Source organism: Onychostruthus taczanowskii, unplaced genomic scaffold, assembly GCF_017590055.1.
Source record: "Onychostruthus taczanowskii isolate IOZ18803 unplaced genomic scaffold, ASM1759005v1 scaffold113, whole genome shotgun sequence".
NCBI classification, from domain to species: Eukaryota; Metazoa; Chordata; class Aves; order Passeriformes; family Passeridae; genus Onychostruthus; species Onychostruthus taczanowskii.
Genome location: NW_024497963.1, coordinates 113,500 through 141,252, shown reverse-complemented (window position 1 = coordinate 141,252; position 27,753 = coordinate 113,500). Strand labels below are relative to the sequence as shown.

The 27,753-nt window shown below is 40.1% G+C and overlaps 1 protein-coding gene across 2 annotated transcripts in view; it reads right to left on the bottom strand.

The window, feature by feature from the left end:
• Positions 1 to 26,643, bottom strand: part of URI1 (URI1 prefoldin like chaperone) — a 41,050-nt gene extending 14,407 nt beyond the window's left edge. The window contains exons 1-4 of one of the 2 annotated variants that reach the window (XM_041426576.1): positions 26,299 to 26,643; positions 15,083 to 15,117; positions 11,022 to 11,100; positions 8,542 to 8,677 (exon numbers count right to left, since the gene is read on the bottom strand). In XM_041426576.1, the coding sequence (XP_041282510.1) occupies positions 8,542 to 8,677; positions 11,022 to 11,100; positions 15,083 to 15,117; positions 26,299 to 26,373 (325 nt within the window). In that variant the 5' untranslated portion in view covers positions 26,374 to 26,643. Of the gene's footprint in view, positions 1 to 8,541; positions 8,678 to 11,021; positions 11,101 to 15,082; positions 15,118 to 21,956; positions 21,976 to 26,298 lie in introns of those variants that run through there. The other variant, XM_041426585.1, reaches the window with a different exon arrangement.
• Positions 26,644 to 27,753: the final 1,110 nt, after the last annotated feature.

The following is a 27,753-nucleotide window of genomic DNA, read 5'->3' as shown; positions in this document are numbered from 1 at the left end:
TCTACAGAAGAAGACAACCACAAAATATTCCAGCTTAAAAAATTATTTTCAGAGTATTTCTACATATTTTTACTCTTAACTCTCTTTTTGCCTGTTAATTTTAGTATTTAATTAAGTATCTTGCTGGTCTTGGGGCTAATCCTAGAAAGTTTTAAGTACATACACAGCTACTTCTCCCCATACAGTTTTCTGGCAATGTATACAGCTATAAATGTTTCAGAGATTGCATTTCTTATAATGATAGGCCTTTCAGATAAGGATGTGTGAGAATATAATAATAACCACAAAATTATTACAAAATGCATCTAATCAGACAAAATGAGTTTGTACTTGTACTTAAAAATTAAACCTACTTATTGACTCACTTCTACAAACAGGTTCTTATCCCTCCTCCCCTCCACACACACAGGAGGGAATTATGCATGAAACAGTCAAGGCAAAAACACAACTACCACCAAGTGTGTGAGATTACTCTCACGGTTTTATAATATTCAGTATTGTATGCTTTTTTCCCCGTTGATATTTCACACTGTCTAAATACAATTGCTTAAAAAATGTATTCTTTGCAGTAAATAGTTTAGAAAGAAATTTATGCATTTTGGAAAAGGCTACTCAAGCAAAGTCCATCCTTTCCCACAAGGAACACTAAGACAAAGCTCAGACTTTTAGGGTATTTCAAAAGCATTAGCCTTTAAACCACACAGCAAGCTATGTGTCAAATGTGCAGTCATTCTCCATTCCTCAGGCTGTTTCTAAGAAATAGCTTAAGATTCTTCTCTGAAAAAAAGCCATGGATTTGCATCGCCTACTGGATGAAATACTACTACCAAAAATGTATGTGATGTCTGGAGCAATGCCAACACAGACCCAGTAGAGGACACAGCTCCTTCCATGTGCAGTCAGGGTCCTGCTCCCCTTACATGACTCCTTCGTCCTCCATCAGACAGAGTAGCTTTTACTATCAGTTAATTCACATCAACATCATCCATAGCTTTTTTGGTGTTAATACACCCTCCAAAGTCCAAATATAAGAGAGGTAGTGACAGTTTTCTACAAAATGCTTCCATCCATGCCTTCAGCTCTTGAACAATGTATTCTCAGTATAAGTATATACCTACTTGGGACCAATTTTCCTCTATTTTTCATCTTACATACATAGTACATGTGATGTTCAGCTGTTTCTTCACTACCACGAGTGTCTCACTCCTTGCCTGCATATCTAAATACTGCTCAGCAGCCATCTAGGTTATGCTGCTGCTGGAGCACCAGGCTGTGATGCTGCTTCCTGGACGGGTGCACACTGGCTTGCTCCGTTAGGTGAGGACACCGAGCAGTTACACAGTATTTTATTTTAAAATGCTGTAAGCATTAACTAATCTGCCCAGTGCCCTGCGAGGGAGGTGAGTATAACTCTCCTATTTCACAGATGAAGAAACAGACAGTTTAAGTGATTTGCCCCAGGCCACACAGCGCGGCAGCGGACAGCTGGGATTACCGTGACGCTCCGGCCCCGTGTCCCCAGCCAGTCTGCTGGGCTGCTCACACCTCCCCTGACACAGGAAAACCAAGGCTCCTGCCTGCCTGGCCAAAGCAGAGACCTTCCCTTGGTCAAAGAGGGACCCCTTCTTTCCTCAGCAAAGAAGGGGTCCCCTGGAAAAAGGCTCACGCACCTAACTGCAGAGCAAGCTCAGGGTCTCGTGTTTTGAACTTGCCACAGCACACTCTAAAAGCCTCCAACAGAATTCAGTGAATTTTGAAACATACAGGAACTAGAGAGGAACAAGTCATTACAAACTACAGGAGTTTTTATTAATTGAGACCCCATAAAAATACTGGTAGAGTAAGAGAGGTTCCATAGTCTCCTCCTCTTACTACCCCATGGTTTAAGCTTCTTAGAGCCTTTTAAGATGGATTGAACCAGAGGCTGTTGTCCAACTTTGTCACATCCAATAATCTGAGCAAAGTCTGACATGGCTTTCAGGTGAACCCGTGTAGTTCCTATTTACATGTCTCAGCTAAACCACTTGGAAAGATAGTTCAGTGCCACAGTCTCCCAGAACCTCTGGGACTGTTCTCCTGGACCACCAAAAGGAAAGGGTATTTGAACGAGAAATCATGATAAGTAGATTTCCTCTGCACAGCAGCCCCTCATATTTACAGGCAGCAAGATTTTTTTATATTTAGATCATTTTTTCCTATCTCCTTTATTAGTCTGAAAGGGCTAGACTGGATTTCCTTATACCATGATTAGTCATTTTTAAGAAGCAGCCCTCTGCTTGCTACAAATACACTGGTAGAGGAAAAAAAAATAATTGGGGAACACATTTCATATTGTTGAAATGAAGTCCAGCGAAGCCAGATTTTACACGACATGACAACGTACTAATGCCAAACTGACACAAATTCTCATCTATGCATTTTGGCTTTAATGGGTTAATTAGCTTGGCTGGATACAAATTTTAATTATCTGAGTTTGACATTAATGTCCTTGGAGTGTTGTCTATAAGGATTTGGGGAATCGTAGACATTATTTTAGTTACTTCTGGAAACTGTGTGTTACACTGGGATTTAAATAGTAAGAACAGACAAGAATAGTGAGAACAGGTTGATCTATTTTGAAAAGTCAGACTTTGTGAAACAGGACAAACTGAAACAAGGCTGAAGCCTAATGTACCTGGTCTTCAGGAGAGTCTCATGGATATAACATAGGAAATATCTCCTTTGAGGATAGGTGACAGGACAGAAATTTTAAGATTAAGTGTAACAAAGAATTCTGTATGCAACTGAGATTTAGAGTAAAGATCTTCTTGGTGCCTAACACAGTTTCTCATGTAGAAGATAACCATCTTAAACTCAGTTATTTATACACAGAGTGTTGATACAGGCAGGGAACAACTACCTACCTCAGTTACTGACAGTGGCTCAGCTCCTCCAGTGAGAGATCTAGGAGGTACAACCTGAAGGCAGAACCTCAGTAGTTCATACTCTCACCATGGAAATTGTGAGTATTTTAAGTGCATTATTTTCTTACTTTATAGGGTCTGCATAAGTAGATCAATCACCTGAGGATTACTGACTGTATTTTCAATAAATATATATTTAATCAGCAACAGAATTTTTTGTAGCCAATATTTTTCCAGCAAACTATCACAGGTTACTTGAAACAAGTAAGAAAAAAGAAAGCAGTATCTACTAGAAGCTTTTCAAAACACCCTTCTCTGTTCTTCTATTCTTTTCTGTTCATTTTTCTAGAAATGGATTTAAGAGTGAAAAGAGAATCCTGATGACTTTTTGTATATATGGATTTAAGCTCTCTTTTTGCTTGCAACAAGACATGTAAATTCATTCCTTATAAAAGCAATTGCACCAGTTCTTTAAAATGCAATCCAGCCCTTTGTGCAGCAGCTTTTCACCCTTTAAAGACAATCTTCATTCTGTTTTCTATGTTCCCTTGGTACCAAAACCGAAGTCATTTGGATTTTCTTCTGTAAAAATTTGTACAGGCAATTTGGCTTTAGGAACACTAAGTAAATGCAATGCATTTCTCTTTTAGGTTCACACACCTATGTAATTGCTAGAATTATCTGAATACATTTAAAATCCTCCTAAATGAAGGAGGGTGGCATTCAGACAACTCCTCTGTTGCCCAGTAAGAATCATAAAAAAGGTAAGGGCTTATTTGAATCACAGTATGTAACTTACAGAAAGGAGTCTATTCTCCTTACTTTGTTCCAGTGTGTTCTGGTTAAAATACCCAGACTGTGGTCCTGTGAGAAGCCAAACACCTCCAGGGAACTGCAGAGCAAATTTAGAGCACTTAGCACTGCATCCAATCACCTCCTAACTGAACAAGGGTAAGGAAGCAACTGAGGGAGGTTATCAAACTAAGAAGTGATAATCACAAAAAATTGTAAAAAAAAGTTTAAAAGCACAGTGGATCAGAATTCTCTGCTGTGCAGAAGAAGAGCAGAAAAACGTATTTTTTTATTACAAAAAAGCAAAGGCTGGATCTTTTTGTAGCACTGCCTGCACTTTTTGTTCTCAACCCCAAAAACTGTGAGTAGATGAGTTAGCGTTACATTATTTAGAATATCAGGGAAGATATTTTTACCCTTGGATAAAACATTAAAACCTCTAAAGGCCTCACTCATTCACAGATGGGAAATGGAAAGCCTTCCTATCACATGTTTTGGAGACAAAACCTTTTTTTCTGGAAATGCTGATAAGGAACAAATTCAAACTGGTCCTCATCCACCCGGATCATCTCATTAAAACAATGGTATCTTTTAAACCCTGTATCCTGAGCTATCGGTCAATTTTGATTGACACAAATATTTGTATTAGGGGTTACACACTGCAATTTACAATTGGGGACTATCACAATACTGTATGTTAATGTAATCAGTATTTTCATTTCATGAATTCATTTGCAGCATGACACTGCAAGGGTATTCTTACATATACTGAAGACACAATTGCTAAGTAGTTCAACAATTCTCCTTTAAGTGGGATTTTTTTTTTTATCTGATAAATTTTTAACACAATAAAACCACTCCTAGTTCTGTGTGCATGCTTTAATTTCCCACCTTTTAAAATGTTTAGACACTTGGAATACCTAGCATACTGAATTAATCCACAAATATTTACAAGAAAAATCTATTTAATTTCTTTCTATAGTAACTACCACAGGGACTATTGTAATGAAAAATTTCCCATCTTAAAGAATTAATGCGATTACTGATATAGAGAAGAAATGTAATTTATATCATCACAAACACGTAAAAGATATAATCCCATATTCACAAAAAGAATCTTTATTCCCTCTTTGAATTCTGAAACAATACAGTCTTGCCTTGAGGAGAACAGAAATATTATGAAGTACCTTAAGCAAGATAATTGTAGGAGAAAAAAAGTACAATTGCATTATTGTTGTGCTAAACTGTGACATACTTAAAAAGCTAATTTCTTTTATTTTAATGGAATTTGGTGTGCATATCCTTTAATCTACTTCACTATTTCTTCACATTTTTACACACAAACACATGTGTGAAGTGTTTCCCATTATCTGTATTACCTGGTTTAACGAACTGCAGTGAATTTAAAACAATTAAAAACATACTTGGCAATTCTATAAACTTCAATCTATTTATTAACTATTTTGGAACTAACTAAATACCTAGAATGTCACAAAAATGCACAGCAAATTAAAGACCTACTGCAACTCGAACATTATTTAAAGAAGACACGATCAATATTTGATGAAAAAGTAACATTTGACATGAGTGACTGTCCCAAATTTTACCAAATACATTGCAACCAATCACAGTGCTGAACAATTTGCATCTAAATCAAAAGCTAAGCAAACAGAAATGTATCCCCAAAATAGGACTTTCTACAGCTATGTCAGCTAAAGTGCATTTAAAATTCAGTACAGTCACCCTTCAATTATTCCTTTCAATTAAATAAATTTTAACCAAGAAATTAATCTGCTGCGGCTGGGCATTTCTCTATTCCACAGAAGCAAACATTTTTTCACTCATTCTCTTTTAAAAAGCAAATTTAACAAAACTACTAAGACAAAAAGGATGACCTAATTAGTACTAAGTAATATTTAAAGCTCTTATATATAGTACACTCTTATTGCTACCCTAACTTCCATGGCTTTATCCTCACTGATATTGTTTGATTTATCTGAACTACTGCTGCTTAAGCATGCAAATTCACATCCTCCATTCTTGTATGCAGCCAACATACACAGGAGGAGTCAAACTGTAAAGAAAATGTCCTGTGAGCTTTGATTCAATTACCTGTAAGGCACTGGGGTGCTCCAAGGCGAGCAGGGACAGCCCTGGTGACCAGAGCTCTCCAACACACAGACCCAGACATGAGCCAAAGGCTGGAAGGAAAACTCCCCGGAACCAGCAAGGGAGAACACCTAAAACTGTTCAAGGAATCGCTTACCCCTGTCTACCTGACAGACAGCCCCCCTAGACACCCTGAACCGTGAACAGATGCTCTCCCACTCCTCAGCATTCAGCAGAGCGAGACACGAGAAACGACGTGCAATGAAAATGTCCTGTATTTACTTCCTTACAGTCGTAACTCCTGCTAAAGGGCTGTACTAATTAGTTTGTTTCAGTTATCTGAACAGATCTGACCAGCTAGTTACGAAAAAAACACCCATCTAAATTAAACAAAGTAATATTGGATAAAAAAATATAGGTCACTGAAGAAACAAACCATCAACAAATATAGGCAAGTCTATTTCAGCATGAGCCTCTCTTTGCTCTGTTCGGCCCCCAATTCCTATATATCAAAGCCTTTAAGTACACACTGGCCTTAAACACATGCTTAAAAAAGCTCTGCCCTGTTAGGACCTTGTCTGGCACGCAGGACGCTGGGGACTGCTGGCAGTGTAATCCCCTGCAGTGAGCCTGCCCTCTTTTTCCAGTGTGTGTGACCTACTCTTGGAATTTACATCCAAAACAAAAAGATTATGTACAAAAATCAAGTCCCAAATTGTATCAATATGATGATAATGCCCAGTGCACAGCACCCTGTGAACTATGCTCCCAAAAGACCACTGAAAGCAGCAGTCACACCTGTGACAGTAACTGCAGTGCAATAAACACACCAAAGAGACTTCAAACTAATATTTGCCAAACATCAGTCCTGCAAATTTGTGCCACAAGCAGCCAATTCATATTACATAGCAATGGCCTACAGGTCTTTCACATACATAACTTTTTTCCTCACAACAAACTAATAAAATATCTAATATTCTCTAAGTTGCATTCATTTAGCATGAAAATGGTTTAAAGAGTTTAAGTCAGTTGGATTTTTTAAGGGACTAAAGTGTATCTAGGAAAGAAGTAACCCTTTTTTCAGAATCATATGTACTAATATGTTTTCTACCATCTAAAACTGAGAACAGTCCTTAAAAAAAAAGTTTTTAGTTAATACCAGTGTTTTGGAGCCTCCCACTGGCAGCCATCACACAGCTGAAGTGAACTATCAGCTGAATGGAGGGTTTATATCCAGCATCCATGACTATTTTGCTTTGAAAGAAATTAGTATTTCTGAGTTCCTATTTTAAATGCAATTTAAAAGATCATAAAGAAAAGAATCCAGCATTTATTGTGTGTCTCCCAGCAGACTACTTAATGTTCAAACACCTACTATGCAAAGGTCAAATGATTTCACTGAATGTAACGGTGACAAAAGTATTCTGCAGCACTGAAAAAATAACAGATGATCAAAGAAAAAGATCTGGACCCGAGATCTCACATGAGTCACAATAAATAATGTAGATTCAGTTCACTAAGAAAGAAAATTGCAAAGTTGTGTCAGGAGAACCAGATTAAGAAAGATAATAGGTAAAATACAAATTACATACTTTTGGCAATGCTCTTCATAAAGGAGTATTTTAAAGTAATATAGCAAATGAATTTTTATAAAAAAATCCTCAACTCTTTTTACATTAATACTGCCTGCACAGAATTGGAAAAAAAAGCTTATTCAGATGAGGAGCCTCTAGGGTATTCTGCTGCAGGCAGCAACATGGATAGCTGCAGTCAAAGAAAAACCCAGTGAAAATAGTTGTGGTAGTTGTAATATACACAGGGCAAAGCTACAGTGAGCACCCACTGAGGAGTGGGACAGGTTACAGGTAAACCAGAATGAAAAAAAACAACTCAAATGCTTGTCTGAAGCAAACAAAGGCTAACAGGCACCAGTTTATTTTCCATTTTGTTGTGCTTTTTCTTCCTTGATATTTACATCAAATATTTTAGGTTCTCCTTCTACCTACCATAAAGAAGTTCCAAAGTGCACCATGCACAGCTCTTGCTCTGGTCCTGGCTTTTCAAAGCCAAGATCTCAAGAGCAGCTACAAAGAGCTGGAAACCAGCCCAGGAATTGCCTATCTGCCCCTGTGGTGGGTTTCTATGTAACTGAATTTGGTGGTGATCAACTGCACTGGATATGGGGAGATCCAGGAGATCACTCCACACCAGAGGAACATCAAGGAAAAGAGGCAGAAAGGCAGCTGAGCAGCAAGCATAAAAACCAACAAGCAGAAGCAAAGTATGTGTAGAGAGCGGGGAAAAAAATGGAAAACTACATGGCCAAAAAAACCCAAACCCTCAAAAGAAAAAACAACAACAATCTAAACACAGGACAAGGCAGCAAAGAAATAAGAAACAAGACAAGGGAACAAAATATAGGGAACAAGGTAACTAAGAGCACAAGCACAAGGCAGTGTCCATTTCTTCTCTTGAAGAACACAGCATTTTTTACATTAAAAAAAAAAAAAAGGGAAAGGGGGTTATTAGTTAGATTTCTTTTCGTAATTAGACATATCCAATCATGTCTCAAGCAAGATTGGAAGATAAGGTGCTAAGCTAATATTACACCTGAATGGAACTTCTGTTTGTGACCTCACAAAAAGAAAAAAAAGAACAGCGTAGATACCACTAATTTTATATATTAATACAAGGTAGATAATTTCAACTACTAAATTATGTTCAGAAACATACATACGTTTTTTTCTGTGCTCAACCAGCTCAATGGCCTGCTTTGCTGAGCATTTGGAAAACCAGTTGTCCCCCAGCAGAACAGTGATCTCATTGGTGCGGACAAGCTTTCCTGGCATGAAGGCAAGAGGACCAAAAGGTACCTGTCAAAGACACAGACACCACTAATGAAAATAAAACTCTGGCAGTCATACACGTCTTAAGCTCTTTTAAAAAGCAAAACACAGATTTTAGAAAAATAAAAATTCTACAGCAGCTATTTAGTGAATAAACCATCAAAAATATTCAAATTATCAGACCCATTTGAATTTAGTTCTGTATTTAGAAAATATGAAAACTTGAATTTCACCAGACAACTTGTTTTGTGACACAGAACTATAGTACAGCTGAATGCTCACTTGCAAAACCAATTCACTTCATCTGAACATACAAACCTTGATAATACAAATTATTTGAGTTATATGCAGACTACATTCATTTCCTAATAAAAGCCAGATTAGCTTTGCTAAAATTTTAAAAAATATTTAAATAGGTATGATCAACTCAAAGATGAGCTGGTCTTCTCAGAATCTGTCTTGCTAATAGTAAGTACCCAGAAACTCCAGTGTGAAACACTGAGGCTCCCAGCAGGACCACAGACAGTGTTTAATCTCACTCTGCTGGGTCACTCACCACGCTGCAAACCTCAGCCTCCCAGGGATGCTCCACAAACAACTCTCACTCTCTAACTGCTCTCCAGGCACACCAGATAAAAGCAGGACACTTCAGGCAGGAGTACATAGGTGACAATCACATTTCAGAACTTTACATCGGCTTTCTAAAATGTGAATCCCCTGTTTTAACATACATTGCAACATCCAGGACACTGGTTTTATGACTTAAGATACCTTCTACTACCCAAATTTTACAGGCAGTAGTTGGGCAAGTCCTCTGGGTGAGGAGGAGCCTTGGCCACCCCTGCCCCTGAACCTGCCCTGGCACTCTGACCCCCAGGCCCACTGCCACCTGCCTGCGGGCTTCAATCGTGAAGAAATTCAGAAACCAAAATCAAACTGATCTAAAATGGAGGTGGCATAAAGTCCACATCCACATCAAGTCTCTCTCTTTTTGGGGTAAAAAGAGATCTATCTCAGATAGTTTGTATCAGCTCCCTCTACTTTACTCCTTCCTCCTCAGCTCCTCAGCACAGCCACTTGCTTTCTCATTGTTTGTGCTGAAGCAGAGCACTTGGCCTAGTGGATCTGTTTCCTTGGAAAGCCATCTTCCCTCTCTTCCATATCCAGGAGGGTCCCAGTGACTTGCTTTCTCATTGTTTGTGCTGAAGCAGAGCACTTGGCCTAGTGGATTTGTTTCCTTGGAAAGCAATCTTCTGGAAACAGCTCTCCAGCAGGCAGGACCCTGACACTAAGACCATGCAGAATGTGCTTTTCCTACACGTGTGCCCTCCCTGACTTGGTTTAAAAGTAGCAGACAGCACGAGTTGCCTGTTCACTCTTCCCCCAAAATGATGAAAGCAAAATCAAGCAAAATTAAAAGCATATGATAATATTTGGCTAACAGAATAGGAACTGTTTCTATACATTTAAAATAACAGATGTGAGTTAACATTGTTGCTTCAACTAAGAATAAGCACTAACTAGCTGTCTTTAAAAATAGGAGAGTTTCTATGCTTCGAAACAACACAATCTTTATGTTTTACATCACATGGCCACACGTACACACACGAGAAATGGACTACACAGAAAACCCAGAGCTGTATCACCAGCACAGCAAAGGGAAACCCTCCCTTTTCCCACATGGTGAAGGGTACTCTAACACTGTCTTCCTAAAAACCCAACTCTGTATCTAAGCCAGGCTCCAAGGAAGGCAGCAGTCAGGCACTGAGTGCTGAAATCAGCCACTCAGTTATGCACAGTACAACTGCGTTGAACCTGAGAAAGGAAGAGGAAAAAAGAGAAAGAGAAGCCAATTTGTTCAAAATTTTAGTGAGTGCAAGCCAACAGGGCAAATTTTACACAGGGAGCTGTGCAGTTGTTAGGGAAGATTCAGAGCACCAGAAAAGATTGCTATGTCAATGGGAAGATTGGTGGAACAGAAGTTAGCAGCACCTTTTTATGTAAAAATCAATGTTCTAGGGTTTATTTCCATGAATCAGGAAATACTACAGCCACTTGCTTCTAAGGAAACGACTAAGTACCATAATTCAGTCATAATTATCGTTTTCTATACAATAGATTTACATATCAAACATGTCAGGTTTTGTGTTAAGCATTTATGTCATCAGCTTTCAGTTGTCAGTAACAGTGTAATTTATAATGGATTTCAAAGAAAAGAGAAAGAAACAAAAGCAAAGGTTTAACTATTATCATAATAAAGGTAACGTTACTAAGTACTGGCAACCTGACTAACACCTCACCCCCAGTGGAGACAGCCCAGGTTTTGACAGTTTTAGCCCATTTTCCTGTGTGACCTCTGCCACGTACATACCATGACATCGTAGGACAACTTGTCAGGCAATGTCTGGAGTCGCTCCTGAAGAGCCTCATAATCACTCTCCACCTTCTTCCTGTTGACAAATTCAAGTTGGTTCAATTTCACAGCTAAAGTAAAGAGTTAATGGTTTTCTGCTAGTAAATCAAAAACACACCAAAAATACAGAAAAATGAACTGTTTTACTCTAACACATACAGCTGACAGATTAATAACTCATTTCTAAGAGACATGGGATGACAAACATAATAGCTAGATTATTTTCTAATAATATGTATTAAGATAGGTAAATGATTATTTTAGATTGTGCATGTCTTGTTCAGAATTAGAATTTTTCATGGTGCAAAGAAGCAGTTCTCACTATGATTTGGAGTATCTCACTCCATGTTCAAGCCCAAGTTATAACACCACCAATATTTAGAAAAAGAACTGAAAATCCAGTTTATGCTTTGTAAGAGGCAAATTCTTCAAATACTCATTTGTAATACAGAGCTCATATATTGACCTTGGTTTGAACTGACATAAATGAGCTAAATTTTAATTAATTCTGATTTTCCCATGAACTTTGTATTCCTATCAAGAGTCAACGCTCCTGAAAGATGGCTCAACCACCAGGATTCTGTCACATCTTCAAGCATCCCTTCTGATACTTATCTAAATTGTAAATAAGGCTCATGCTACGTATTGCTACCCAGGAGAGAAATGGTTTGGTGAACTGGGACAAGGAATTCATTCCCATGGCAGACACCTTGCTTTTCATAGGACTTTACAAGAAACAGTGGTTCAGTGGCTGCAGGGGTTTTACTGTGTGCAAAACAAGCAACTACAGTCCCTCTAAAAAAGCCTTTTTTTTGTAAAGGCATTCTTAAATGCTTAAATTTGTCTGGAAAAAGTCTTTTAATAGATGCCTGCCATTCTAAAGATGATCAGAAATCAGCTCCTCCATGAAGTGGCTGGCATATAAATGTCAGGTTTGATGATATTGTTTACTTGTACTTCAAAACAATAAACATATATATGGTAGTAAATTCTGCAATAAAAGGCAACTGAGAGCACAGAGCAGCACACTTAACAATGCTGACCCAAGATGCAAATTACAGGTTTTCTGAGGATGATTCAGGAAAGCAATCTATAAATGTGCTGAAAAATGAATGTCATCGTTGATAACACAACTCTCAAAATATTACCATTGATTTTCTTAGATTCATAAGCAGAGTGAAATCTTTTTCAGCATTCATTTTGAAAAATTATCTCATACTCTTATATTTGACTCATTTGCTTCACAGTCGAACTCAGGTGTAACCACCCTACATTATACCTATTTTAAGTTGTTGAACTTATCCTGAGAAAAAGAATTTAGGTTTTTATGCCACTTGGACATTAAAACCATATTCCACAGAACTGAATTACAAAAGATGCCTGCTGCTGCTTTTCTCTGACAGCACATTTCTCCCAGACATTTTAGGCAAGCCCTTCTGTCCATTGCCCACATAAGAGTGAAAACATAATTCACTTCCTTCAAAGAAGAAGGACAAACTCATGAATCTTAGCAAAATGTACTGAGATGTTTTGGGGGAGGAAGGAATATAATGAAAACTTGGTGTCAACAATAACAATCAATTACTTAATGCTATTTACAGAACCCAGCCTTCGCCTCGAGAGATCTGGATTTGAGAAATGGACTCCAAGCAGCCACTGAAAAACAAGGCCTGGCACATGCCTCAAATGCAGGAGAGGACTCCATGGGAAGAGCCCTGCATGAAAATCCCCCATACACAGCAGGATTAAACATTTCCATCATTTCATGGCTGAAAGTCACTCAACATTTCTTCATTAACCTGAAAAGAAGACAGTAAGGTCTGACTGCTGTGTGTTAGTGAATAATCCGATCAGGGTCCAGGAGAAATCACTTGCCACAGTATCTGTGCTACTTTAGAAGCAAAGCATCCTCATTTTTGTACTGGGACAGCTGCCCTTTGCTGAGCAAACCTTCACCATGGCAAGCTCTAAAAGTGGGGTCACATCCTGAACTGGGGTCATGCAGATAAAGAAAATTTAAACTGATAATTTTAAATAATTGGCCTCAAACAGCATTCCTTAAGGCAGGAAGCTCTCTCTTCATGCATAGCTGATGCTTTCACAAGCACTGGGGTGGGCCAGTGTTACAGTCTGCCACAACAGGCAATGAAGAACCAAAGGGAACAGGGAGGAGGAATACTGGGACACCAGCTCTGAACATGTCCCTAGAAGGGGAAATGCATGTCTAGCTACTAATCCCATACCCAACCCATTATTGGATTCATGGCTTTAGAAATATACTTCAAAAAGTGCACTGAAAAATGGAAAAGAAAATAATTTAATGGAAATATACTGAAGCTGAGCATTTTAAGACCCTATTGTTATGCACCAATTCTATTTCACATCCTTCTGTGTCACTGACTACTTAAAAGGTCTTATATGAACACATTATTCAGCTGAAACAAGAGCACTCAGCTCTTGCACAATCATGATCTAAGTAAGAGTACTAAATTAAAAAAAAATTAATAAAGATTGTATGGATGCTAGACAAACTGCTTTTCTATATAAAAGAAATCAGTAAGTTATTTTTTTCATTAGAGGTTCTGTGGCCAACACCCCCAAGTTCATGGGGTCATTGCCAGAGTTTACATAAAAGCAAACACAGGAGCAACTCCTCCTTCCACAGCCAACACTCCCAGGCCACTCCACAAACCTCAGCCATTATAAAAAGGAAAATAATTGTCACGATTTTCCAAATGCTCAAAAATCTGTTCAAATTTTGCAGCTTTCTGCAAAATAGCTTATTTCTGAAAAGTCCTGTCTCTGAGTGGAAGAATGAACATGCAGAATTTCACAAGGGAGCCAGCAGGCACAGACACTGCAAAGCTCCTGAGAAAGGGCATGAGCTAGAGATATTCTGCCTGCCTTCACCACAGCAGCACCAACAGGCACTTCAATATTTCCCTTATTGAAAATTAATGCAGCCTCTGAATTTTAAGCATAAATGAAACATATTAGTTTTAGATTATTTTTGCGAGCCAATAGTCAGAATTTAATATGATGATGTGTATAGATTGCCTTGATTTTTTTCCTCTTATCCAGCGCTTGCAGCCTATGTGCATTTAAACTAAAAACATTTGATACACACTAAATATAAATTATTTGCTTGGAGATCTTTCAGGCATGAAGAAAAAGCCTCTTAAAATAAATTTAAAATATTATATGCTTGATGGTGTATAACCAAAGGTTTAATCTCACCACTAAAGGGGCAGTTGCTGTGATGTTGCAATAACCCTGCAGACAATAATCAAGACAGCTCCTGTTGTTCTCTCAGTAAAATCATGGTAAACACAGCATGGATATATTGTAATTTGATATCTGTAAGATCAACTGTTATATCTCACAGTAACTCATAATATAAGATTTCATTCACCATTAAATGTACATTTTCCTCAGATGCCATACAAAACTATTATTTACTAGGTATGTTTTCTATTAACCACAGATTGCCAACAGGGAAAAAAATGCCCAGAGATATTTTTTTTTTATATAACAAACCATTTATTTTAAGTATTAAAAATGAAGCTTTAGCATGTACTTTACTTGGGGCGGGGGGGGGAGGTATCAGTGAAACATTACTTTCCACATTGTTTCAGCACATAGAGGGGAGCAAGTGGAATTTCCCTCCTTGCTCCATAGTCAGAAAACAACAATAATTCTACCCTGGGAGCACCTTTTCACCATTCAGGCAGATTAAGCATGCATCCAACAAGGTTACTTGGGCAAAAATGACAGATGAGATAGGTTTTTAAGGCAGAAGTATAAACACTGAGGCTCACTGTATTTGTAATTTAATTGTATCAGTGAGAAATAAATATATTTTAAGGAGAGTACATTGCAACAATTCTGAGCTATCACTAACTATAATCCCCAAAACATGCTAGCAGGATTTGACTCCACCAGAATAAACAGCAATACTTTACTAAAACATAACTAGGTTACTCATCAGTATTTTAGACATGTAGACTTTTTTTACTTACCAGTGCTGGATTTTTTCTTGGCAGCCAGTGACCACCTGTCATCAAAACAGATAACTACTCGTGAAAAAAACAAAGCTAAGCACACAGCTGCAATGTCAATGCATCAGAAACCAAACAGGAGCTTTACAGATTTGGTGCTGCCTCTATCCACATTTTTATTTGTCAGGGCAAAGGCGTGCGAATGGTCGTTCTTAAGCAGCACACTTTATCAAAGGCTAATGCAGAGTGATAACCACAGAAAAAAATTACAGCTTTTCACTTCTTATTTTGGTACAATACCTGCTCCATAACTATTATGTGACACGAGATCTGAGATAAGTAGCAGTTTGTGCAATCTGCTGATCTATTTTCAGTGTTACATGTTTGCGGAATAAGAAAACAACATAAATTATAACACGACATCAATGTAACTCCCATACTCAAGTCATTAAAAAGCAAAACAAATGAATACCACAGCACCAAAAACATTTTTCCTCTATCAGTACATCAACAAATGTCTCCACTGGCCACTTTAACTTGAAAAAGCCCAAATTAACTTTGTGCTGTATAAATACATGGGTATTTGACAGCAGGATGGGCTGCTGGCTTCTCTTCTTTCTGGGTGTCAAAAAAGGTATTTCACTTACTTCCTTATGCCACAGGCTTTCCCAAGAGATACAAAAGAATTTACAAAATAAAGCACATTGTTAAAATTAAATACTTTTATCTTTTTTAACTGCAATTTTTTAGACTACATATAGCAAACAGGCAGGATACTGAAACCTGTGACCTTCTCTGCCACAATTACATGGAGATTTTGTCTTTCAAAACATATTCTGATCTCTGAATAATAGTTACCAAAAATACAACAAAAACAATTTCATTCAATTATATGAAATGCAATGAAGCCATGAGGCAGTTAAATATGTCTAGACAGTTTCTCAATATAAGCATTTTCTAGATTTTTTTTTACAAATTTCGTTTTTCCTATAGCCAAAATAATGCTAACATTCGAAAGCAATTAATGAGAAAATTTGCAGAGAAAACAATAACATACATTCAAGTACCACTGAAATCACTGGAGCAGATAATTCTTTTTTTTCCCAAACAACAGAATGAAAGACATTTTTTTTTTCAGTTAGCATATGTGCAGCTTTTGCACAACAGATCTCAGACCCTGCACTTCCTACTCATGGAGGAGTAAAAAAAATGAGACTACTTTGTGAGCTAATAATTCTTTAAACAGAGCAAAGTTCTTAAATGAAAAGGATCAGCTTTACATTTGTGGTTATGTTATTTCATAATCCATCAGGAAAGTCAGCGAGGTAGCTCATCCCACATAAGCCAAGTTTAAATTTATCATTTGCTTTAAACTCCTACAAATCAAATGCCTAGCAAAATATCTTCCTTAATGTGCAAGGCAACTATTTTTAAGCTTGAGAGTAAATACACAGACTTGTACAGTACATCAAGCCAGAAATCTAATTCATACCATTAATATGAAGCTCATTTTAAGAGTAAAGTTTCTGCAGGAGTCATAAATTGTCTGGTAACAAAGCTAAGGCACACTGGAGCCCCTCACTAACAAGTTGAGGAGTCCAAGCCTATTCTATCCACATCCTTCATCCTTTCACATTTGCCAGTGATTGTGAAGTACACAACACAATTTAGCATACAAAAATGTTTATGAAATCCTTTAAGAAAGTTTCAATTTAATTGCCCCATTACAGATGAAGATGGAAAAGACAGGAAGCTTTCCATTCCCAATACATGACTTTCCATGCATGAAGTGAGCTGAAAGCACAAAAAGAAAAGCCCTGCAAACCCTAAGAGCAGCATGTTCATTAACCTCTACATGATAATCCTTTCGTAGCTGCATATTAACTAGTTACATATTCATAATCATTTACATTATTTAGAGGACCTTCTATGAAAATTTTCAGGCTATATCCATTAGCCACAATGTTAAAGGTTGCAGAAGATAGTCTACTTAATGTTTCCAGGAAGCTTTTTTAATTAGTAAATATGTAAATTGGGCACATATGCTTTTTATGTTTTTAAGAAACAGTCCATCAGCAAAACAGCACAGGGGCATATGCTGTATCCATCACCCTTTATCCCCCTTAAAAAAAAAAAAAGGAGAGAAAAATCAATAACACCAATCAATTTTAATTTAATTCTTCTTCTTTGATATAATCTCTCTTGAAGGGATACCAAAGGGTGGAACCAACAACAAACCTTTTCATTTCAGTGCCAGCATAAAATGAGACCTTTTACACAAGTGCTAAAATATACCACCTTAAAAATGTTGCAGGCTGCACTTCTGGAACTGAAGTCTATTAAAGAATAGAGAGAATAAATATTGAAAAACAGATGGAGATCAATTATGCATATGACCTTTATTAGGTCAGTCCCACTGTTTGGATAACAACTGGTCTTATCAAAGCAAAGAAACAAATAGATAAATATATAAACAAATCTTTGATTCTTTGCCTTTAATCAAACACAGGAAAATCATTAGCCTATCTTCTACACATAATTTATATCCAGAGTTACAATTAAAGAATGAAAAACCCTTTTAGGGTAAATAAAATAAATGACCTGCTTGTTTATTCATTGAGTTCAATTTACCTGGACAGCTAGTGCCACCAAGTATGCCTTACTTTTAAGGCATCATAGTGAAGTGGTATCAACAAACTCTGAATTCTCCCCTTTTAGGCATAAAAATGTATGAGTTTGTGAATGCACATGGTTATCAGTGGCTTATCTGCATACTAAAATATTTATTAAACTACTTCTGCAGCAGACTTAACATTACCTAATCATGGGTCTGGTTATTAAAACAGGATCCACTGTCAGAAAACATATTCCATAGTCTTAAAAGAAAACAAATAGGCAAATATCTTGTTTCCTTCCTTTTCACCAACAGCAAGTTGTTAAAATGCAGTGCTTCTCCAGCCCCTGACCCACCAGAACCACACCTGCGAGCTCCACAACCTCCTTGGGACAGGGGAGAGGCCATCCCTGCACAAATTCCTGCTGGATTAAACCCAAACCCTTCCAGCAGATTATGTGCTTGTTCTGCTCTCACTGCTACGTGCCTGAGCTATTTCTAGGAACGCCCGTGTCGCTGCTTTTAGGGAATCCCTCGTTTGTAGGTGTCACAAGCAGAGCACGAGGATCAGCTTTAGACCTGTGATCACGTCCCAGGTGTCCCAGTTCCACCTCACCAGTGTGATCCCAGGGCAGATTGCAGGCTAATGACTCCAAATCACCCCCAGGCAACTTCTATCACCCAGCCAAGGACTTCATTAGCTGACCAAAGACAGAGAACTCCTTCTCTCTGCAACACATTCTCCCTTCCCTATTTATATGCCACTTCATTAGCTGACCAAAGACAGAGAACTCCTCTCTGCAACACATTCTCTCTTCCCTATCTATTTATATGCTACTTTCTCCATCGCCTTGCATTCAAAGAGTTCAAAATCTCCTCCATGAATTCAAGCAAGCAGCACTTTGAAAAAGCAGTGTTCTGATTCTGCAGGCTGAGTTACAACCACTGACTGTGCTCAGGGCTGGGAAGGGAAGCCAGAGCTCATAACTCAGCAGCCAGGCTCTACAGTCACTTCCAACATTTCCCTAGCAATGATCACAGGTGAGAAGGATGCTGTAGCACAAAGCAGATCCTTACCTATATGTGCCATAGGTCTCTGACCTATCCCACATCACCCCAGCAGGTTTCCACCCTCCTGTACAAGGGCACTTCCTTCCTGAATCTTATTTTTCCTGATCTGTTACTTCGGCAGGTGCTCCCATTACTAACAGCTGAATATAATTGTCTCTGGTGCTTCTGATTAACAAAGTGTGGCACACAGAGGTCTCTTCTCCTCTCCATTCCCAGACTACATTGTTGTATTCAGGTACTTCTCCAAGGTGGGAGCATGCAAGTGAATGTTTCTTCCTACTAAGCAGCTGGGCATTGCCTACAAGGGTGCTGGGTTTAGCACACAGAGAGCAATTCTCTCTCATCCCTTCTGAACAGCAGTAAGACAAGTTGCCAAGTCAGAAACTTATTTATGTCTCAGCTTGTGAAAAATTCTAAGTAACAGAGCTGGTGCTGGTATCACCTGCAGGCAGTTTGGGGCACCAACGCTGAACCTGCTCTATCTGGCTCATGCAGTTATGCTCAAGTCCAGAGAAGAAGAAAGTTTTAAGTTTCCAAGATGGAAGTTAAATTCAATGAAAACGATGAAAATAAAAATGTTGCATCAGATTAGGAAGAGGTCCTAAATTAATGAGAGGCCATTTCCACACTTGCAAGTGTGAAGGTGGAAATGGGAAGCATGGCACAAAAGCAAAGCTTCCCTTTAAACAACTTGCAAGTTAAGCATAGAGGCCAAGCAAATGTCTGCTGCTTCTACATGCACACTTGAGCACTTTGCTTCAAAACTCTGACTCACAATCTGGCTGGTCTTCTGAAATTAGAAGCTAGGGACACAGATTTAATCCCAGCTCTAATTCCATCTCTTCTATATGGCCTTGAGCAAATCACAACCTCTCAGTCTACATTTCTTCATCTGCAAAACGGGGATAATAGTATTAACCTACCCACCTCAGAGTGTTTAATGATGATTAATTAATGTGAGAAAAGCACTCTAAAGATGTAAGAGCACTATATAAGTGATAAAGCATTATTTACCACTTGAAAAGTAATCTGAATAAAATCAGATATGCAAGTAATTTGTTTACATGTAGCAATAATATAATTTGTGACTATTTAATCTTGAATTAGTCTCACTTTAAACATCCCTTTCAATCACATTTCCAGTTACTTAGGGAAAAATGACAGTATGGAATACTTTTTGTGGAAGCAAAGCAAGTAATGAGGTGGTAATTAAAGTAAGGGTCTAATAAAGTCTAAACCCAATGACTTGCCTTCAGGAGACTGTCCCTGCCATTTGGGATTGTAAAAATATCTCTGTTTCAACCTAGATCCTGTCGTTCAGAACCTCCCACCAGTGTATGCTGGTTTCCTGAAATGCAGATCCATGTTTGCAAGGCTCATGATAAATCCAACATCATTTCCATTCCTGACCTCCTTCAGGTGACTCCAACTCTGCATAGCTCTAAATGTTAAATATTCCACATTCAAGTATTTACTGTGGCTCATACATGCACATGAGCTGACTCCATCTGGAAATGTTTGCAGTATCAAAACCCTCTCTGCCATGCAACTCATGCATGAGATTTCCCTCTTGTACCCCCAAACACTAAAATTGCACCCATGAAATTACCAGTTCACAAACCACTTTACATTACAGAACACTAATGGGTGGTCAAATATTTAATCATCTCTTGGTAAAAAGTATGTAACAAGCCACAGAAAAAAAAATAAACATTTAAAATGAATTTTCATTTTTTCCTCTAGGAAACTACACAGTACTTGCCTAGAACACAGCAATCACTGATGGAGAAAGACAGAATTAACATTTGTACAATTGTTTTTCCTAAAGCCCCATTTTCAATCAAAATATGAAATAAAACTATTAAAAATTCTTCAGTCTGTTGGCACACTGTATGATCTAATGCAAAAGGAAGAAAGCACTTTTGAGTTCTCATATTCATTTATTAAATCGTATTACTCAAAAACGCTACATTCCAACAAATTATTAACATAAAACCCCCTTTGGGTTGAAACTTTTGCCTTTTGAAGAAATGTGTTTGGGAAGAATACTGCAGGAAAAGAGAGAATGAAATCTGAATCATGGCAAACATTTTTTCCTGAAGTAAAAAATCTTACTTAAAAATATAGCCACGACTTTTACTTCTCTTTACAAGAAAACAAGTGAAGATCTACTATTTTTCTATTAATTGTGTACACACCTGTGGGTCTTGCAGTTTTGCAAAAAAAGTAGTAGATAACTATTATTTATCAATAAATAAATACTAAATTCTGACCAAAATTAGTTTGGGGAGCTCGAAAATTCTACACATCAAAAAACTCCACAGGCAACAGGATGACTTCTGCTGAGTGAGTTCCACAACTCCAAACCAACTGAAGTGGGGCATGCAAGGAACACAGAGTAAGAGCTCATCCTTCACTGGCAACAAGCCAGTGTGCATGTCCTGTAACTTCATCTTGAGACAGAGGTAAGAACTCCAAACTTAGTATTTCAGCTGAGGTCAGGTAAACACATTTGTGTGGCTACACCATAGCCAGGCCTGCCCAGGTACCCAGAGAGCAGCAGACCATCACAGGCACAGAACTCCGATGATCTAAGCAGCCCAACACCTCAAGCAGGTTTTGCAAGCTTCGATGGAGTTTATGGTGCAAAAAACTATGCTGCTAGCAAAACCTAAGCTTAATTGGCTTAAAATTGCCATGAGCTGTGACACCTGCCTCACAGACATAGCTGCAGGCTGTGGTTCAGCTTTCAGCCACAGTCCTGAGTAAACTCAGCATCATCCCTCCCTGGCTCCTGCTACTCATCCTCCCAAAGCTGACATGATCTGCTGACAGCCATTTGTAACCACATTAGGGATCCACAGCAGATGAAAAATAGCCCAGGAAGGAGGGGAAAAAAAAAAAAGGGGGCGAAAAGGTCAACAATAAAGTTTTGTTTTTAAGCTGGATCCCAGCCCAGTTCACTAAGCACTGTCACAAATGGTCCACCTTAAAACTGCTGACGAACTGAAAGAAGTACACACAAAAAGATTAAAAAGTTGTTCAAATTTAAGTCAGCTGGACAACTCAAAAGATCATTTGAGCAAGGGTCTGAGACTGTGGCTCCTGTGCTGCAGCCTATGCTAACAGACAAGAGGAACTACAAAAGCAGCATCTGCACAGTGCAGCAGCGTCCCAGTGCAACCACACAAACACGAAGCCTCAGCATACCTGCTGCTCTTGAGGGCATCAAGAGGAAAGCTCTGATGCAAATCCACCTGCAACACTGGAGGCTCAGAATAAAACAAAGTATTATTTCACAACTTCAAAGGATGAAAGAAGTACTTGAGACAAGAAGCATTCAAACAGACCTGACAGGTTACGAGCTGAACCTATGGAATGGAGATCTGCAAAGATACTGAAGACCATTCCCAAATGGTACCCTGGTCACTGCATCTACTCACAGCCTCTGCAGACAGCTGTAAGAGCAGCACAATTGAGTAACACTTCAATTTTGTGCATATAATCTCATCTACACATTTTAGTTACCAATGAGGTTGAAAATACACAGGCTTGCCCTCTCCAGGATAAAGGCAATGCTCTTTAAACTCTTTTGTCAAGTCTCCTCCAATTACCATTAAAAAACCTACTGAAGATCTGTTAATGTATTTCACAGCTCTTGGCACTATATAAACTTGTGAGTATTTAACTCATACTAATAAGAACATGGACAAATATTGACTAAAAAAGTAAAAGTGATGATCAATTAACACTGGAAGAACAACAAGTATTCCACAAAAAGCTTCCAGATCATGACTGAATTAGCCCTTTTACTTGAATGCACCACCTGAAAAAACATTACTGGAACCAGAGGACAGGGTGGAGCGTATGTTACCACAATTTCCAAAAAGGTAATTGTCCAGGTACCTTTTAAAAAGGAATAGGGCAAAAAATGCTTCACACAGCTTCTTTTAAAAAGGAGCACATCAAACCAAGCTGTAGACACTGTTCTCTTTTCTCAAACAGTTATTGTGCAAAATGAAGTCCTGCTGCACTGGTGGCTCATACCCAGGCATTCTCTGGATTCTGTGAACTTGGACATGGGTTGGAAAAAGTGCAAACCATGGCAGACACTGCACTGGAAAGCACATCTGAGTCTCATCTGTGAGTCCGCAGGCAAGCACCTCCAGATCTCCAGTGGCTCCTGCAGCAGCATCAAGTGAACAAACCCCACTCTCTTCACTGCTCCTTTTCAGACCGCAGGAACAGCTCTACAACTGCCACGCTGCTGATTTCATAGCACAGATAATACTTGAAAAAGACAAACAGAAACAGTCAGCCCCAGAAGCAAATCGTGTAGAAGAAGAAAAAATTTTAAAAAGTGTAAGCTTAGGATTCTCTGACTTGTTTCTCCATAACCCACCTACAAGTTTTTTAACTGTCAAAGAACTTTTAAGTACCCAGGATCTGGAAAATCATTTGGAAATTAAATATTATACAGCTCTACCATTTAAATTCATAAAAATTAAGAATATGTCACAATGCACAATGGCCAATGAGTTACAGTAAGAGCTGCACTCAATCTAATTGTGCTTTGCTGTCATGGTGAGTGACAGGACAGTCACTTCCTTGTCCTAATTTTTCTACAAGGAAAATAAAAAAGTGTGTTAGTCTGTGCAATACAAAAAAAAAAAAAATCATATTGCCATCTAATACTGGAATCCTTTAGATTCTCCATGCCTGTGTCTGCACTCTGCAAACGTCTCTTGGGTCTAATTGGCTCTGTAATGTCTCCCATTACACGTATTGTCATTGCATTGCTCAGGAACTATAGAACATATCATCCCACTGTAAATTCACTGTCTACACAAGTCTTTCCAAATCATACACATCTGACTTGTCAACTTCCCATCAGTTAGTAATCCCAACCCACTTGATTGCAGGAATAAATGTATATCAAATATTATGTTTAAACGCAGGCCCTATAGCATGAGAAAGCTCCTATTTAAATATTCATTTAATAATTCCTCTACTAACTTGCAACAGATTTACTGCAGTATTTTCAGCTAACATATATTGCTTTTACAAGTAATCCATGACACATACATTATACTCTTCTTACAGAAATATTCAAAACTTTATGCAGGCATTGTGCTTCCAATGATGATCTTTATCATGAAAATTACTAGATATTCTTCCATAATTTATCCCCAAGATACACATTCTAAGCCATGTTTTTATACAAAGTGCCTTTAGCAGGAGCAGTGAAAATTGCTTTTAACAGTTTGGTCTTACTATCACCACAAATTAACAAGATGAAATCTGTCCAACAGGCAAGCAGTCCTAAACACGAATTAAAATTACTTTTCACCAGGGGTCCTAAACCTAGAAGTTGCAGCCTCCATCCGATTAAAGACAGAAATTCATGGGCATCCTTTTCTTTCAGTATTTTTAAGCAGGAAGGCAGCTTCAGTTCACAAGTTCTCCAGGACAGCTCTTCAGCACTTAAAAGCTCAAACCCACAGCTGAACCAGGGCTGTACAATGGCCTGGGTGTTAAAATAACCAACCACAAATCAAATACTATCTTTAATGCTGCAAATAGGTACTGCTGTATTCCACAATTTTACTCAAGGTTGCCCTCAGATTAATGGGAATAAATAGGTTTCCTTGTACTTAATCAAGCGTCACTGGGACAGCACAACACCCCAGTAATTAAAAGAAATGTATCTGCCTGCCAGTATATAGAGATATTGTTCTGGCTAAGTAACTTTACTATTTTCCATGATCCTGACACTACAATTACTAGTTTACTGAAGTACTGGGTAACTAATTCTCCTTCATCTTTGTGCTGAGACAAAACAGGAGCCTTCAACTTCAATGATTCTGCAGGAAAAATACAGATCTCTGAGAAGAGGCAGCTGAAATGAAAAGACCTCCTCCATCTTAAAATACAATATTTTTGTAACTGAAAATACCGTTGTAATCCAATTATATATATTCATTGCATAGAGGAAAAAGTCTACTATGTCTTCATCACGACACTCCATTGTAACCAAGATATGTAGTTCTTTAGTATAATTTCATATTGAAGCTGAAGTGTTCCATTTTTTTCAGCCAATTTGCAGAAATTATGTAAAGTTTCCCTATGATAAAATATAACTTTGGTACATCAGCCTAACAGAGGCTTAATTAATGGTCTCCTGGGCCTCTTTTCCACTGGAGCAGATCTGTTTAAGAAGAGTCTTAAACTTGCTTACAGAGGGGTCTTACCATGAACTGGGAATAATTCTCTGTGGCTAGGGCAGACGTGTGCTTACACATTAGGCCTGACACTAATGTACCAGGGAAATTATTCTTCACCAGATTCCACCACCCTGAAAATTAACGGAAGGAGCCCAAGCAGGCGAGTTCCTATCAGCAGTTATTGGCATGATGGGTTCCAATCCGTGCAGGGCAGATGTTGCAGAGGATTCCAGCAGTCCCTCTCACTGTTCATCCACGCTAATGGGCAGCTGGCTACACAGGTCTTTTAGTAATGATCTAATGGTATTCAAAAGTAGACACATTTGTGCACACAATATTCTAGACAAGGCACATTTTTATACCCCATAGGTGTCACTCACTTTTTCTCAACTAAACCAGCATGTGACAAAATACAGGCCGGAGATAAAATCTTCCATTTTAACTGAGAAACTCTTTAATATGCATCTTACCAACTGCTTAAAAAATCACGTGAGCAGAAAAAGTGAAAGGTCTGCAGACTGTATTTGTGTCAACAACACCCTGCACATGACCACAAGTTATTTCCAGTGACTCCTGCACCCACACAGAGCTCACTGAGAGGCTGGAACCAACAAGCCCCAAATCGCACTCCTCAGGTTTTCAGGACCCACTTCAGTTAGATCACGAGTGTAATCTGCACGAAAAAGTATCCCGAGTTTTGTGCTATGGCCGCAGGTGGAACCAGCTCTGAACTCTTGGGAATAATTCCTGCGGAAAAATCTGGTTCTTTGAAACCAATTTCAAATATAACCAATATTACCTAATATTATCAAATATAACCTAAGGTAAGTCATGAACAACTAAGTTTTGACACACTGTCTCCTCAGGCTGGCCCAGGAGCACGCCGGCCCCCGGCATGAGGCGGGTCACACACACGGCTGGGCAGATTCGAAGGCGTGACTGTCCCGGAGGCCGGAAAAATCCCGGAGCGGCGAGCAGAGGATACAAACACGCGTTCATGGGCGCTGCTAACCGCGGCAGGCTGGGGCAGCAGCGGGGCACGGGGTGCGGGCACGGCCTTCCCTCCTGCCGCCTCCCGACCTCGCTCCCCGCGGTGGCCCGGGGGCTGTGTCCCCGGTACTATGTGCCGGGGGGCTGTGTTCCCGGTGGTGTGTCCGGGTGCTGTGTCCCGGGGGCTGTGTCCCCGGCCCGGGGGTCTCCGGGGTGCTGTGTCCCGGGGGCTGTGTCCCCGGCCCGGGGGTCTCCGGGTGTCCCGGCCCGCCTCGCCCGCCGCCCGTGACGTCACGCGGCCACGTGCCCTCCTGGCCCGGCCCCGGTGCCCTCTTTACCTTCTCGTGCTCCTGGCGGAGCCGCCCCACCAGCGCGGCGCTCAGCGGCGAGGCGCCGCCGCCGGGGGCCTCCATGCGGGCCGGGCCGCGCCGGCGGTCTCCGGGGGAGCGGGAAAGGGAGGGGAGGGAAAGCGGCCGGTCTGGGCCGATCTCCTCAGCAAGGCGAATGAGTCCTATAGAAATGTTTGTGCAGGGCGAAGCGCCGGCTCCAGAGCCGCATCCACGCGGGGGCCGCCGCCGCCTGGGCCCGGGGCGCCGCCGCTGCCGGGGGAAGAAGCATCTCAGTGTCGCATTCTGGGCCGCGCCGCCGCCGCCTGGGCCCGGCTCCCGCTGCGCCGGGGAGAGCCGCCCCCGCGCCGGGGTCCGGCACCGCCGGGGCTGCCTGGCAGCCTGGGCCGCCCCGGTGCTCCCGCGGCCCGGTGCTCGGGAGCGCAGGCCCCGGGCGCCAAGGCCCCGAGTCAGAAAGCGGAGCCGCGGCTGCAAGGCGCTCAGGTGGGCCTGCACTAATTCCGGATCCACGCAGAGACGGAGCGGTGTGTCCTTTGTAACTGCGAGGTGCTGTCACAGGCAGTGCCCTCGGGATGCCGGCTCTGGAGAGTGTGTGTGTGCACTGGCAGGGCGGCTGGCGCTGAACAATCCCAGAATCATAGAAGGAACCTTAAAGAGAGAAAAGAATAATCACGATTAGAAGAGACTTTCAAGATCATCGAGTCCAACCATCAGCTCGGCACTACCCCTGTAACTCCTAAACCACATTGCCCAGCACTTGTGCCAGACACCTCTTAAACACCTCCAGAGATGTTCGCTCCATCACATCCCTGGGCAGACCACTCTGATGCCTGACACCCAAACAGTGAAAAAACTTTGTTACTCTCAAATCCAAATCCCCACATCCCCCCTGCCATGAGCGAGGACACTGCTACACCAGGTTGCTCCAAGCCCCATCTAACCTGGCCTTGAACACTTACGGGGCATCCACAACATCTATGGGCAGCCTGTGCCATGACCTCACCGCCCTCACATGAAAGAATTTCTTCCCAATATCTAATTTAAATTTCCCCTCTTTCAATTTTTACCCATTATGCCTTGTCCTTTTCTACAGTGGGCTGCCATGACTTGGCAGATTGCAAAATACTCATTAAAATCACTTAGAGCAGCACTCAGACTTGCCTACATGGAAAACTCCCTGCGAGTGGCAGCGAGTGGTGTACAGCCAGCCTTGGAATACCACAGGTAATTTATGTGCAGTAAAGTCACCAGCCAGCTCTGAGAATGCCATCAGACACTTCTGGCATGACACGTTGGTGCTGGAAGGGAGCCATGCTTTAACCGTGCTGGATGGCAGCACTGCTGAAGGCCTGAGCAGCTTCTCGTGGTGCTTGATGCCACCCTAGCAGGTGTATTTCAACTTGTACACTCCAAACACCACAGAGCCATGTTCACTCATAGACCTTG